This window comes from Phaenicophaeus curvirostris, chromosome 5 (assembly GCF_032191515.1).
Source record: "Phaenicophaeus curvirostris isolate KB17595 chromosome 5, BPBGC_Pcur_1.0, whole genome shotgun sequence".
NCBI lineage: Eukaryota > Metazoa > Chordata > Aves > Cuculiformes > Cuculidae > Phaenicophaeus > Phaenicophaeus curvirostris.
Genome location: NC_091396.1, coordinates 51110117 through 51126220, shown reverse-complemented (window position 1 = coordinate 51126220; position 16104 = coordinate 51110117). Strand labels below are relative to the sequence as shown.

Genomic DNA, 16104 nt, shown 5'->3' with positions numbered 1-16104 from the left:
TATATATCTTCTGTCGGTAAAGAATGAACTGTTTATTAATCTTCACAAATGTCAGTGTTCTTCTCATGATTCTAGGATGATTCTTCCTAATGTTGTCATTATTTCTTTTTTAAGGATGAATTAGTGAGAGGACCTAGCCCTTATGCAAGTAAGGGAGAGCAGGAAATAAGAAGAAAATCATTGAAGTTAATCTTGGAGAAGAAACTGGCTATTTTAGAGAGGGCAATTGAAAGTAATCCCAGTAATGTTGATCTGAAACTTGCCAGGCTGAAGATTTGCACAGAATTCTGGGAACCACCATCTTTGATCAAAGAATGGCAGAAGCTGATTTTCTTACATCCCAATAATCCAGAGCTGTGGAAGAAATATCTCCTGTTCTGTCAAAGTCAGTTCACGACCTTTTCTGTTTCAAAAATCAATAGTCTGTATGGAAAATGTTTGACTACATTGGCAGCTGTACAGGATGGCAGCATGGTGTCACATCCTCTACTGCCTGGTACAGAAGAAGCTATGCTAGGTAAGGTTCTTTCCATTTCATGTTAAGGTCAGAACGATCATCATAGGAGTTGACCATAGTCTCTACAAGAACAGAGATTCCTATGTATTACAGGAAATTTTTATTCTCTTCGAAGTGCCTGGCATACTGATTTCTTAGCTGAGAATTAAAGCAGATATTCCAACCAAATATGGATATAGCAGATGCTTTTGTTCCCAAGAAGAGTTTGTGGTATAACATCTAGTAAAGTCTAACGTGTTGAGTGGTTTACAGTAGAAATGTCAAGGCTGGGGTATTGCAGCCAACAGCCAAGATATGTGCTTTTATATTTGAAAACTGTTCATTAAAAAAAAAAAAGAAAAAAGTTGACCTGTGAGAGAAACAGTTATCTCTTGTTCAAAAGTTTATAGTTAATAACTTGAATACAGAAAAAAGAAGGAACATGGTTGGGAGGTCTGATGTGACATTTTCTTGAGCGTCCCAGTTTGTAGATGGAGAATTCTAAACTAGAATACCATGTGATTATGCCTTTTTGTATTTATTGTATGCATGTATCTACCACTTATAATTTATTACATTATTACCCTTAGAAGGAAAAGTAGTCAGATGGTTAGGAGGCTGGACTGTATCCAGGGAAGAAACGAGTTCATGCTTGGTTCTGGCATGGGCTTTAAATTTATTCAGAGCTAAATGACTTAACCTCTCCCATTTGAAAATTTTTTTCATTTTGAAAATTTTCCTTTTCTACCTTGGAGGGTCATTATGGTTATTATGAGTATGTGGTTACTATGAATACATTGAGTAGTCAGAAATATTAGTGTAATCACGAATATATTTGAGGTTTTCTTTTCCTTTTAAAAATTGTTTTAAATCTAGAAAAGACTACTACAAAGCAGTCCATATTTCTTCATATGTGGCATAGTCCAAGGAACCTCTATTTTTATCCAAGCCCTATAACTGCTGTTCAAGCAGCGATGCTATCTGTTATCCAATATCCAGTCTAGACTTCTAGATTAAGATGCTTGGTTACAAATTACTTTCAGGTGTTCAGATCTCTTATGGTTTTCAGTTAATTCACCTTGGATCAAGCGCCGGAAAAAGCGCTGTAAAGGAAAAATCCTCTGCTGGCAGGTGGATATTGTACTGCCTGATAGCTTCTAATTGCTTATACTGTCTCCAATTTCCAGCACTTCATGCATTTACTACAATGAATGGTTCTCGGACAAATGTTTTATTCAGCGTCTTTTTTTTTTTTTTTTCCAGACAGGAAGGTTTTATTTTCATTTTGTTTTCCAGCACGGAAAATATTTGACTCATTAAATACTGTTCATCAACTGCTATGAGAAATCTGTGTTTTTTAATGGCATTCCTTTAACTAGTTAACTATATTAGATTGATTGACATTTTTCAAAATGCTTGCTAGTAATGTCTGTAGGTATGTTAAAATGAAAATTTATTGGTGTTTCTGTTTCACTCTTAATGTTGTGTTGTTCTGTACTAAGACTATAGTTATTTGTTAATGAACACTGAGGGTTTGGGGTTTTTGGTTTCATTGGTTTTGTTGTTTGGGTTTTTTTGTTTGTTTGGTTTTTTTTCACCTTTGGAATTTGAATGATAGGAGTGGAGAAATTTCCAGTCAGGAAACTTCTTGATCGGAGAATTTTTATTAGTGACTCAACTCTAATTCTTGGGCTGAATTTGAACCAACAGCGTACTTTAGCAGGATTACCAAGTTGTTTGTTAAGATAAATATGCTAAGAGTTTCACAAATTCATTATGAGGTGAATAGCAGTGTTGATGTATTATAGGTGTGTTATCTTCCGCCTTTGACCTTTGCTAATGACAAAGCAGAAGAACTAATTTGAAATAGTGGTGGATCATGCCATCTAGTGTTCAGTTCAGCACACAGTGCTATCTGCTTGGAAATAAGCGGGTCACTTTTTAAAATGTGAAGTCTAAGAAAGCAGATAAAAATGGGTTTAAAATTATGGATCAGTTTTTAGTTTAATTTTGAGATAGTAATTTGTAGTATTTTAAATTTACTAGGATCTGTTAGCATAAAACAAATGAAGGTAAGCATAAGTAAATTTTGTTGTTGAAAGGGAGTCCTATTTTTTTAATTATGCCTACCTAGTTGATGAAAAACATCCTTATCTTTTAGGTCAGTTCAGCTGTAGAAGTGTCTTAGCATCACGGACTAATTAAGTATGTATGCATGCTGAGTTCAGCTTTTACCACAAAGAAAATGCTGATCTTCACGTTTCTTCAAATATAGTTTTCTTTTTTATCATGCAGAAAATCGTATGCTTTCATTTATTTTTGTCTCCGGTTTGGCAGCAAGTCTCTACAATCAGACTATTTTAATCAAAGTTCATCTGTTTGAAGCTGAGAAAGAAGGGAAGGACAACTTCTTCAGTGTCAGTTGGGTACTGAAATTGATAGGGAAAGTGCCTAAATGTATTAAAATGCTTCAAAAGATTCCAGTGTATACTTAAACATACTCTTTTTGTTTAAGTATCTTTAGACATCTCAGATTCTTTGTTATTGGAAAGAATCATTGAATTAGCAGGAAAATCAGATGAAATGCCTAGTTTTTTTATTCTAGATGAATTTGAATTTTTATGTGCACTCATCTGATGTATTCAGATTTACAAGTGAAGGGAGTAAATAGTTTGCCACTTAGTATTAAAAAAATGAGATGATCATTAGAAACAATTGATGCTAATGTATGCTGTTACATATATGTATTTAGACACTTAAATATTTTAATTGTTTAATATCCCCCAAATGAAGAAGACTAAGAAGAACTGTTTTCAAAACTGTCAGTGAATTATTTAAGTCTTGATTTATGGGTTTGGGGTTTTTTGTAAGCTGATTAAGATTATTTAAAGCAACTTGGGTTTTGGACAGCAACAGTTTTGTTAAGACTTGAATGTGATTTAGAGTGATGGAATATCTCTGAAATGTCCTTGAACTACCTGGTAATAGAGGTGTTTATAATACCTGCTATTTCTCCAGCTCTTTCATTTAAGACTCTTATTGCTAATACATGAATAGGAAAATTGGGGCTGTGCTTCCGTTTTGAAGCTGAGACTTGAGGCTTGGTGTGTAGGAAGGATATAGCAATGATTGTGGAAGTAATTTGTTGATGGTCAAGGGACAGGACACTTCACTACTTTCAAGCAGTAATACTTTGGCCAAAAAAACCAGATGTCTCTTAACTGAGTTCTCATATAAAAGAAAAGAAAATAGGTATAGCAGTTGGAATGAAAATGGTATATTACTGACAGGTTATAAGTGCAACTATCTTATACAAACGTTAGGCAACAAGGACATTTGTTGTAGTCACTTGCAGTGTGAATTGTAATAATACCTAGCATCTACAGAGCGCTACAACCCACTCTGACAGATGTTGGGTAAAATGAAGTTGGGACCTGTGCGTGTATCTTTTATTCATCAGCGAGGGCCGTGCATTTGTGGCATAAATAAAGTCATCTATTTGGTGTATTTAAAGCAGGTGGTCTTCATTAAACTACAAAGATTTTGATAGGCGTTTATGCTAGTTACTCCCTGTGGGTACTGTTCTAAAACAGTTATCCTCTACAGCACTTCATGTATACTTTTTGTGTAGTTGTGGGCTGTATTAAAATACCCTGCAGTAAAATTAATTTGAAATATTACAATTTTATCTCTTTACAGCTATATTTATTCAGCAGTGCCACTTTCTGAGACAGGCTGGCCATTCCGAGAAAGCGGTGTCTTTGTTTCAGGCTCTGATTGACTTCACCTTCTTTAAACCTGACAGTGTGAAAGACCTGCCAACAAGGGGACAGGTAGCAATTTCCATTTAAATGCATGTGTGTCCTTGGGGTTACAGTGAATGCTATAATAAAAAAAATGTTGATGTATTTTTAAGGACATAGGGAAATATTTTGAATCACAGCTTCGTGGCTCTTCATAGTGATGCTTGCATTGGAAAAATGCTTGTCAGTCCTCTGAAACTGCATGCCAAATGGTTGCTTCTACTGTATGTAATAGAAGTGTGATTATCAGCCATGAATGGACATGTATGACCTCTTTTTTTTAATTAAATAAGATGGGGGAAAAAAAACCCAAAACATTTGATTGACCAAAGTCTGTGTCTGATCAGCACTTCCCCTGCTTCTTGTCCCCAGAACTGCTGTGGTTTTGTTACTGTTGATGGAGAAGGCTGATAGGAACTATAGTCTCTTCCTGTTCCAAACAGTTCTTTCAGATGTTTGTTCTCTGTTATCGGTTGTTTTCAGTAATTCTTTGATAGCTACATTAGCAATATCTTCATGCTTTAAGTTATCTTTTATTTGACTCATGAGATTCCATTCAGCTTATTCTGTTAAAAATACTAACTCACTTTTTCTCTTGATTCGCTTAGGAGAATGTTGAACATGCACCCCAATAATAATTAGTAAATTAATATTCAGAGGGGGCTGTTGCCAGTGTGGCTGGCACTGAATTGTTGGGAACCGCTTCCTTTTCAATGCGTGGTAGAGAGGGCTACTAGTTGGGCAGCTGGGCTACTGTAGAGGACAGAAATTGAATTTCCTTTCATTACCTCACCTTCTTCCCCAGCAGTCACTACTGAGACCCATTTATTATTTTTTTAAAATTTTTTTTGAGCTCTGGATGAATGCTGTTGCCTACTAATGGAGCACTCCTGTAGTTGAAATAATAGTGGTATCCTTTTAAAGAGCCAAAAGTTCAGAATTCAATCATAATTATCATGCAGAACAGGAGATTTGGTATTGTTACAGAGGCAAAGCTGGAGTTACACTTCCAATCTGTTGAAAAACTGCAAGATTATCTGTAATGTTTAAAAACTTAAGAAAGCAGGATGGAAAGGAACATCAATTTAAAAGGACAATGTTTAGTTAGGAAGGTACTAGTCTTGAAAATAGGGAAATGCCAGATTTACAGCTGATCGCACATTCTGCCCTCTCACAGAAGCGTTATGACTCAGTCTTCAGTTACTTGTTTCTGTACTGTTTTCACAGTTCACTTTCTCGGTTGAAGCAAAGAATAAATCCCTGAGGAGCAGGATGAGATTTTTCAGTTGCTTTAAGCCCTGCGTTTTCTGATATATTGACGCTTGATTTACCTTAAATTTTATTGTTAATATTTGTATTATTATAAATTTCATTGTTGTAAGTTTTATTGTTCATATTTGCATTGTTGTAAATTTTATTGTTAATATTTGTATTAAACAATCACATCTCCAATGTACAAGCCAAGTTGTGGTACACAGCAGAAGCATGTAATAGGAGAGAGGCAGTCGTTAGATCTAAGTGCACGTAACGCAGGGGAGGAATTGATGAATCTAAAGATGACAGATTGCATATAAGCAGTGACAAAGTCAGAACTAGACTGGACTTCAGACTCACTGGAAAGTACCTGAAGTTGTTCACCACCATGAAATAACTTACTGATCTTTTCCTCTTGTCCTCAGTCCAGTCATGTTGATGACCAACTGTAACGTTTTGCTTTGACCGGAGGTGTACGATTGTCTGAATTATCATTCTGTTAGTCATATTCTTTATGGTCCTGTGGAAGACAGGGTGGAGGGGAGATATGTTTTCAGATAGCCACATCTTGGGGACTTTGGATTCTTATCCTTGAAGAATCTGTATGGGACATTTGGCACAAAAGTCTTTTGCTTTCTTTAAAGCTTTGTACCTTTTGAAAACATTTTTTTACGTTCATGAGAAAAGTTGATGAGAGTTGCTGTGCCACAGGCATAATTGGAGTGCTTAGTTGTTCCTGCTGATTCTTGAGCAGCATCTAACAAAGTCTTTAGTTACAGAAATAACACCCAGGCAAGAGATAGTAGGGCCTGGAAAACCTAAGTTGACCCTTGTAGTGTCTGTACAACAGCACAAATTATTTTTCTGCATGTTCTGTTTTGCTTCCCCCTGCCCAAAACAACAGGTGGAATTCTTTGAACCTTTTTGGGATAGTGGAGAACCACGAATTGGAGAAAAAGGAGCAAGAGGCTGGAAAGCATGGATGCACCAACAAGAAAAGGGTGGCTGGGTTGCTCTTAAGCCTGGTATGTCCATGTCGATATTTGTAGTTGTATGTCCACATGTTCTTCTAAACATTCTGGTTAGAATGATACCAGCTGATTCTTATATTTTTGCATACTAGTTTTTAAAAATATTTACCAGGATTAAGGTAAATTGCATCACACTTCACAGAGTTAAGTACGTGTTCCGTTGTTTATGGAATATTGTCCTTCCTAGGTATGAGAATTTAGGGTGAGGATGGCATATTCTCTGCTGTGTTGAAAAGGCTGAAGGTGCGAGTACTTGGTTGAGACCCATGCCCATGTAAAGAGGAAGGAAGCCACTTCCCTTAACTCTTTCATCATATTGGTAGACCAGGTAGAATTGTAGTATTAGATGATAGTTGCCTCAAAGGTTCCTAGCCTAAAGATTTTATTTCTAGAATCAGATTTCAGTGTCTTATACCAAATGATACAGTAGAAATAGGTGGAAAAACTTTTCTAGCTCTTTGTGATGCAGAAAATGAAGGAATTGCATCTTCACTTGGCTGGAGAGCTTCCAGGTGAGCAGGGGTGCAGAAACCCCCTCCCTGCTGCTGAGTGCCACTATGTCTTCTGGTCTGCAGTGCTGCCACTAATGTCAGTCCAGAAAGATAATAGTAAAAGTGGGATGTAGTTAAGCGCTTTGTCTGGATTTAACTACATTGGTTGCTTCAATTGCAGATTTTAATTAAAATGTTGAAAATACCAGGTATTTTAAAGCAACCTTGCCAAGCTTTGTTTGCAGTGTTAAATGTTAATGTACTGCTTTTTACTTACAGTGGTTTTCTGAAAATGTTTTATGCACACGGGTATTCACAGAGCAAACTTCAGTCTGTGTGCCCAGGTATGAAGTGAAGAACCTCAGTTCTACAAAAGGAGACTGCCTCTTGGCTACTGCTTGCAAACTGCTTTTTATAAAAGTGGGCCACAGCTTGTCTCCTATATGAGAAAGCCTGAGTGCTGACAATGATTCAGTGGTTTAAAAGGTTTGGAAACTTGCTAATCTTACAGAGTTGGTGTCAAAACCCAGAACTGTGGTCTGGAAATTCTCATCTCTGTCTTATATCTGTTTTATTAACACTGTGTTTGTTTACATTTTTAAAGTAGTTAAATTGTGCATTGAGTCTGGTCTTTGGATTGGCAGGATTAATTTTTCAGTTTTTCCTTAATAATTTTGGGTGTCTTGATTTGGTTTTAGATGATGATGATGATGAAGAGATAGATGAGGATCAAGAAATAAAGGATAAAACACTCCCTAAGTGGCACATTTGGTTAGATATTGAATATTCTCGTGAAGCGAGGCACTGGTTACCTTGGAGGCCAGACAAAACCAAAACGGAAACTGAAGAGGAATGTGAAGATCCAGAAAGACAGGTTGCTATGATACAATAAAACAAGGGGAGATGATAAGACGAATTATCCTTTCATTTGAATTCATTGCCAATGAATATTTTAGAGGAGTGATCCTTTTCTTTGTTTGGAAAAAAATATTTTCTGTATTTGGAATTCAAAATTTATGCAAGGTTTCATGCTGAGAGTGCTAAAAGCCATAGGAAGCTCATGGCAACCTTTGGAAAGGGCAGTAGATAAACTGCCTGTGCTGCTCTGTGGTTTCTCTCATCTGTGTGTGGACATGTCACAGAAATCTGTGTTTAAGATGATCATGCATTAAACAAAGGTTTTGTTGCCTTCAAGTGAGATAGATGGATTTATTATTTTTTTTCTTCTTGGCGACAGGTCAAGTCAGACATTGATTTTTCAAGTAAAAATGTGTTAGAATTCCCTAGGCAGTAATATCTTTCAGACCTTCATTGTGTAAGTTTTCTGTGAAGGGCTTTTGATAACAAATTTTTAGTCTGACTGGAAAAGCACGTTAATTTGTCTGTTTTTAGTTTGAATTCTGTTACCATTTAATGGTGGTAATTGATCTTTATTGACTTGAAAAGGTTTTTAATTACATAAATTACAGGTTTGCTAATTTCATTTGCATAAATTAACAGTTTGGGGTTTTTTCTTTACTTTTTTAGGTATTATTTGATGATCTTGGACCATCTTTAATCCGGATTTCTAGTCTGGATCTTCAACACCAACTTCTGTACTCATTTTTGCAATTCCTGGGAGTTCCCTGTACAAGTAAACTCTTTCCTTCCAATCTCTATATTGCCATGGATGAAAATAACATATTTGACAGTGTGCTTTCTGATGAAAAGCCACTGACTTCTGTTGATTGTCCACTTTCTGGATTCAACAGTATTGGTCATATGGACACGATGCCACGACGGAGACATCATATAGGGCACTATAAAGAAGGAGAGGAGTTCATACAGAATGTTTTTCATGTTCTATTCCAGCTATTTCCAGGAAAGGAAAAATCTAACCTGTCCCTTTGTTGGTTACAATATGAAATATTTAAGGTAATGAGAAATCTGCGTATACTCAACTTTTGTGATGTGTGGCTTTCTTGTATATTAATGTTTATATTGAGTTAAAATAAATATTGATGAAAATTCAAGTCTTGTAGGACTAAGTATTCAAATCAGAAGATGAAGATTGTGCTGGGGGTAAAAAAGCCTCAACCTTTTTTTTTCAGTCAGTGCTAAACAATGGCATACATTTAGCAGTATTTTTTTGCCGTCTTGGATAAGTGTTACTATATGGTACATTGCGTCCATTTCTGTCTTCCATACGAGTAATTTTTTACAAGACAAAGTGAGTCAGTCAAGTTCTCTAACCAAACTGTTCTACAAAGTATATAATCCCCAGTACCATGGTATAAACACTTTATCCAGAAACTTAGTACTTCATATACAAGTTACATGTGTAGTGTTATTAAAAGAAAAAACACCTTATCACTTGAATATGGATTTATTTAAGTGAAGCTACTCTAATAGGTGCCCACAAGAGGATGAGTGTCCATGTTGTCTTCCTAATGCTTCAGAAAGTTTAGTGTTTTCTTTCTGTATGGAGAAGTTCTGTCTCTTACTGAAATGCTACCTGACCAGAATATCTCCTGCAATCTTCCCATCTAATCTCCACATTTGTCTGTCAGCACATTCCCCACTGTGAAAATCTTCTTGGAGGTTTAATTGTGCTAGTCATAAACTGCATCTGGCGAGTCAGGATCATTTATTTTCCTTTTCTTGACTATCACAGGTTAGCAGCTCTTCTATTCGAACAGTTGGCATTTTAAAATAGTGAAATTTGGTATTACTTAATGGCAGTGGCGGGAATACAAATGATAAGACTGTGCAGTTTGGCTGTGTTGGAGGGAGCTGACAACAGGCAGTGGTGGCAACTTAGAGTACTTGGGAGCAACAGATCTTGCTGGTGGTGAAATATGGAACAATATGAAAACAAACACGTTAACGAAATTTTAAAAATGCTGTGAGGTTTGTTTCTTTTTTTATTTCCCCTTTCTTCTCTTATCTCTCTCAACAGTTATTCTGTTTATTCTCCCCTGCAGGTAGTTCAGTGTCTCCAAACAAAAAAAAAGAAGAAGCTGAAAGCACAAGGGAGGAAGAGTAAAAAGTTGGCCAAGAATCTCCTTAAAGCCCCTGACAACCGTAACCACCTTTCTCTCTGGAAACTGTATGCCTACCTAGAATGGCTGCTTGGTAACACTGATGATGCCAGGAAGGTATTTGACACAGCTCTTTGCACAGCGGGAACAGGAGGACTGAAGAGTCCCCAGCTCTGCAGCCTCAGTCTGCTTTATGCTCAGCTTGAAGTGGAACTACTAGAAAGTCTAGAAGGAGCTGCTATGTCACGTGCCGTTCATGTACTGACCAAATTGGCTGAAAATGGACCATATGTGCCCTATAGTGGACAAGTGTTACCTGTGAATATCTTGAAAGCTCGTAAAACATACGAGCATGCACTGCAAGATCACTTAAGTAAAACACCAGTTTCTGATCCGGTCAGTGCTGCCAATCAGCTGGTTAACTTGGTTGGTTGTTACGCACTGTTCCAGTATTTGACTGTTGGGATTGATGCTGCAGTGTTAATATATGCACAGACTTCGGAAAAACTTCAAGCTCCTGGTCTGGAGAAATGTGAAAAAACTGGAGAGAATTTTGGTGTTCAAAATTTTCCCACTGCTTTTGAAGCTGTCACAGTGCTGCGTACAAATTTACTCAGATTCCACATGAAAATTAGTGTTTATCCTTTGAATCCTCTGCGAGAGGCACTAACAGAGGCTCTGAAACGGTATCCTAGCAACCAGTCTCTTTGGAGGTCATATATCCACATCCAAAGGAAGTCTCACTGTGCTAGCAAAGCAAGAAGATTTTTTGATGGTGTCACAAGGTCTACTAACGCTTTAGAGCCATGGCTGTTTGCAATCCAAGCAGATCAGATGAGAAAAAAACTCATTGAGAAAGTCCAGAGGTAATATCTTGTGGCTCCTTATGATTATGCTTTTTATGGTCTGTCTAATCACTTAATATGGGAGAGGAAATGCTGTCATAGATCTCATTTTGCAGATGAAGAAGCTGTATCTAGGGAAGGTTATTTGTTTAAGACTGAATAGTGAGTCAGTGGCAGAATCCTGAATAGAATTAAAGACCTAGATGAAGTCCTTTTTATGGGATCAAATTGTGTGATTCTTTGTATTTGATCACTTGCTGCTGTCATCAAGATGGTACACGTTTCTTTAAGTGATTTTTAAATAAATAAGAGCCTACTTAGGTGGCCAAGGAGGACACTGTGGGATTAGAAACTGCTGCATTTTAATACTATAGCAATAAGGAGTGTAATATAGAGCTACGCTGCAGTTTCTGACAGAGCTCGCTGCCCTACTTTACTCCTGGATCACAGAATACAGTTGTGACAGATCTGTTTCCATAGTGAGTACTTGGGAGTTGAGTTTTCATAAGGAGCTGTTGCTAGGTAGAAGAGACTGGAAATTTCCTGAATTCGCAGTGTGGTGTGGGCTCAGATTTTTTTGCTCTTGGGAAAGGAGGAGAGGGTAGGAGATGTGGGGAACAGAGGTATGTGTTCATTTGTGAACCTTAGTCTCTAATTGTTGTCTGCCTGTTGCTTGGAGCTACCTATCCACTGCTACCTACCTATCTCTAATAACATTGGTGGCTTGGTTCTTTGTGTCTGCACATAGCAACAGAGATTTCTAGGAAAGCGTTATCTGGAAGCTTTACATAGCTGGAAGCTTAGAATATTCACACTTGATGAAATTACAGAATTATCAGTATACTTCAAAACGATGGTACACACACTGCTTTGATTGCCACAGTCTAGCAACAGGCATGCATACATGATAGTGACATTCCTGAGCTGTCAGTGTATGTCGTCCTAAATTGTAATAAGAATTCTACAGCCACCAAATGTAAAGGAAGATTGTAATTTGTTTTACTGTTAATTACGGACTGGCACTATGATAGATTTTCATTATTGTTACTGGAAACTAATGTTAACATTCCATAATCATTATTTTCTCTGTGACATTTAGTTCCTTTCCAGACTGTTCTCTGCTAGCATAGCCTTTCCTATAGGTTACACTTGTACAGGGCTAAATAGAATGTTGCAAGAGCAGAGCTGAATTACTCCAATAGAGAGAAACGTGGCCTGTCAGACATGCATAAAAATAATGTTTTATGATATTGTGACAAACTGAGAAAATGTTTGTGTTACATGTGACTATTTCAGATTCTTTCCTATATTTCTGCTGTTCAAGTGCCTAGAATTCACTTAAAGCGAACACGAAGGGTAAAACAGTACCATGTGTAAGTCAGCATGAGATACAATGTTTCAAATGCCTGACTTTATGCAGAGTACCTTACATAATTTTTCTACATGGCAAAGGTTAAGATGAGAGGAAACATGACCTCAAAGACCCTTGAAAAAAGAGGCAAGTTAGGAACAAGTGGAACAAGCTGTCAGGCTAAGAGAATGCACACAGAAAGAAGTCATATTGCCCTGAGTGCTCCAGGCTGTTTCCCAAGCTCAAGCCTCAAAAAAAAGCCAGCCTGTATCAGCTGTAGATTGAAATAAGTGCTTTGGTGAAAAGTACATACATGATTTTTTGTTACACCTGGAATTTAGGGGATTTGAATCTCTGAATGAAAAAGTAAATTAGTATTGTGATCGGGGTTGACATCCAGAGCTATAAGCTAGACCTCAATCCAGGACCAATGAATCGTCTTACAAAGGTGCCAAGGGTAAATTTGAACAGACTTGCCTGAGCACCAGAAAAAGGCTTGCTGACCCAGACTGGAATTTGGTTTGAGCTGCTATGCCAAGTTTCAAATAATAAATGATCTTGAAGGAACACTGAGATAAGTGTCTTAAGATAGTATGACAGTGGATTATTGTACTCAAAGAGAAATGATCTCCTCCAGTTAGACAGGGTTAATTTTTCAACATGCTAAAAGAATTTTTACAAAAATACCTCATTTATATTCTTTTAACTGATTTTCATGTTTAGACATGTGTTGATTACATTAGCAGTTACTAAAAGTCTGGTTTATAACAGTCTGTAGAATGAAATGCAAAAACCTGGCTCTTGTACAGTGCTGTGTGAACAGAGACAGTACACTGATCTTTACCTTCTCTTACCTGGATGTGATCGTTTAGCTTGGCTTTAAGGGATTGTGGTTTTTTTCCTCTGTTTCAGGGCAGGTGTTGATGAAATACATTCTACTATTCCTGAAACTGGGTTAACAAATCGGATTGTAGCTCTATTTGAACATGCAGTTCAGAGTGAAAATGGTACCCATTGTCCACTGCTGTGGAGGATGTATTTGAACTTTCTGGTAAGAAGAGAGTATCAATTTTCAGTTTTGTTTTTTGGATTTTTTTTTTTACCATATTTGGAATTTCTTATGAGTACAGCTACAATACTGTGTAAAAAGGAATACTAAATGTTTCCATACCTACATGGTTTGCAAGGTAATATATTTGAATTGTAGTGCACTTTATTGCTGGGAATATTAGGGAAAATGTAATTCACATGGATTAGAAGGAGTAATAGCTTCTGACAGTGTTCTAATATAGATGTAGGCAAATTATTGTGATTGCCATCTTGCCTAGATTAAAAAATAAATATGTCATAAGATGTCAATAGATGAATTCCACCCACCCTTACCCACAATATAAAGGTAAGTGGGCAGAGCAGCAAAATTTAAGGAAAGAGGAGGCAAATTTTAGGAACTTTGGATTTTACTATTTTTATGTAAGTAAAATCAGCGAAGATGACTTACTTATATTTTAGAACCACCTTTTGTGTTCTGTAAGGAAATTATAAAGACTTTCATATTTCAGTCAAATCTAGCTCCTGATTTTGTATAACTTCACAATCAAAAATGGTTGAGGTTGGAAGGAGCAATCAACTTGTCCAACTCTACTGTTCAAGCAGAGCTACCTAGAGCCAGTTGTCCATAGTAAGGACCAGAGGGCTTTTGAGTATCTCCAAGACTCTGTAACTCTCTGGGCAGCTCATGCTACTGCTTAGTCACCCTCACAGTAAAAAAGTGTTTCCTGATGTTCCCAGGGAATCTGCTGTGTTTCAGTTTACATGTTGCCTCTGGTCTTGTCACTGGCCACCACTGAAAAGAGCCTGGCTCTCTCTCCTTTGCACCCTTTCTTCAGGCATTTTTGCACATTGATCAGATCCACCCCTGAGCCTTCACTTCTCCAAGCTAGACAGTCGCTGCTCTCAGCCTCAGGAGATATAACCATGTCACTTAAACAATGTAGTGATGCTTTGTTGGATTCTCTCCTGTGTGTCCATGTCTAGCTTTTAGTGGGAAGCCAACAGGTGGGCACAGGATGCCAGGTGTGGCCTCACCAGTGCTAAATAGAGATGAAGGATTTGCTGTTGTGGACCTGTTGGCAATGCTTTTCCTAATGTATTCCAGAATACCATTAGCCCTTCTTTGCAGCAAGGGCACATTGCTGGCTCCTGTTCAACTTGGTGTCCACTAGGAACCACAGGTCCTTTTCTGCCAAGCTGCTTTACAGCTGGGTGGCCCTCAGCGTATATTAGCACATGGGGTTGTTCCTTCCCATGAGTGGAACTTTGCACTTCTGCTTATTTGACTTGATGAGGTTCCTGTTGGCCCATTTCTCCAGCCTATCAAGTTCCCTCTGGATGGCAGCATGACTCTCAGGTGTATCGGCCACACCTCTCCATTTTGTGTCATCTGCAAGCTTGCTGAGGGTATACTGTACTCCATCAGACTTACAATTAACGAAGATGTAAGTGGGATTGGACCCAATATTGATCCTAGGCATACACTGCTAGTTACTGGCCTCCAAGTAGACTTGTTTCACTCATCACCACCCTCTGGGCCCAGATGTTGAGCCAGTTTTCAATCTACCTCACTGTCTGCTCATCCAGTTCTGTTTGTCTTGGAAGGTCTTACGGGAGGCAGCGTCAAAGGCCTTACTGAAGTCAAGATAAGTGATGTCCGCTGCTCTTTCCTCATCCACTAGGCCACTCATTTGATTATAGTATTTATCAAGTGGGTCAAGCGTGACTTTTGGTGAATTCAGGCTGACTACTTTAGATTATTTTTATTTTCACGTGCCTGGAAGTGGTTTCCAGGATTAGCTGCTCCATCACCTTTCCAGGGAGCAAGGGGAGGATGACTGGTGTGTAGATCCCTGGGTCTTCCTTGCCCTTCTTGAAGGTGAGCGGCATTTGACTTTCCTTAGTCTTTGTACACTTCTCTCAGTTGCTGTGATCGATCAAAGATTATTAAAACTAGCCTTGCAATGACATCTGCCAGCTTCCTCAGCACTTTTGGGTGCGTCCCATCAGGGCCCATGGGCTTAGGCATGTCCCATTTGCTTAAGTAATCGTGACCTGATCCTCTTAAGCTAAAGCACCCTTCTCTCCACAACCTCTTTTCAGGTCTCCCCTCAGCCTCCTTGTCTCAAGGCTAAACAACCCCAGCTCTCTCAGCTGCTCCTAGTAAGGCCTGTTCTCCAGCCCCTTCATCAGCTTCATTTCTCTTCTCTGGACTCGCTCCAGAGCCTCAACATCCTTCTTGTGGTGAGGGGCCCAGAACTGAACACAGGATTCAAGGAGCAGTCTCACCAGTGCCGAGTACAGAGGGAGAATAACCTCCCTGGACCTGCTGGTCACACCGTTTCTGATCCAAACCAAGATGCCATTGGCCATCCTCTGCTAACATCTTTTATGGTTGGACTCGATGATCCGGTGGGTCTCTTCCAACCTGGTTATTCTGTGTGGTTATTCTGTGTGTGGCCTTCTTGGCCACCTGGGCACACTGCTGGCTCATGTTCAGTCGCTGTCAACCAACACCCCCAGGTCCCTCTCCTCCAGGCAGCTTTCTAGCCAGACTTCTCCTAGTCTGCAGCTCTGCACAGGGTTGTTGTGCCCCAAGTGCAGGACCCGGCATTTGGCCTTGTTAAACCTCATGCCATTGGACTCAGCCCAGCGGTCCAGCCTGTCCAGATCCCTTTGCAGAGCCTCCCTACCCTCCAGCAGATCAACACTTCCACCCAGCTTAGTGTCATCTGCAAACTTGCTAAGGGTGCACTCGATGCC

At 38.6% G+C, this 16104-nt stretch overlaps 1 protein-coding gene across 1 annotated transcript in view; it reads left to right on the top strand.

The window, feature by feature from the left end:
- Nucleotides 1-16104, top strand: part of NRDE2 (NRDE-2, necessary for RNA interference, domain containing) — a 31792-nt gene that overhangs the window by 13974 nt on the left and 1714 nt on the right. The window contains exons 6-12 of the mRNA XM_069858693.1: nt 115-517; nt 4196-4329; nt 6458-6578; nt 7774-7949; nt 8603-8989; nt 10039-10961; nt 13204-13342. Of these exons, the coding sequence (XP_069714794.1) occupies nt 115-517; nt 4196-4329; nt 6458-6578; nt 7774-7949; nt 8603-8989; nt 10039-10961; nt 13204-13342 (2283 nt within the window). The remainder of the gene's footprint in view (nt 1-114; nt 518-4195; nt 4330-6457; nt 6579-7773; nt 7950-8602; nt 8990-10038; nt 10962-13203; nt 13343-16104) is intronic.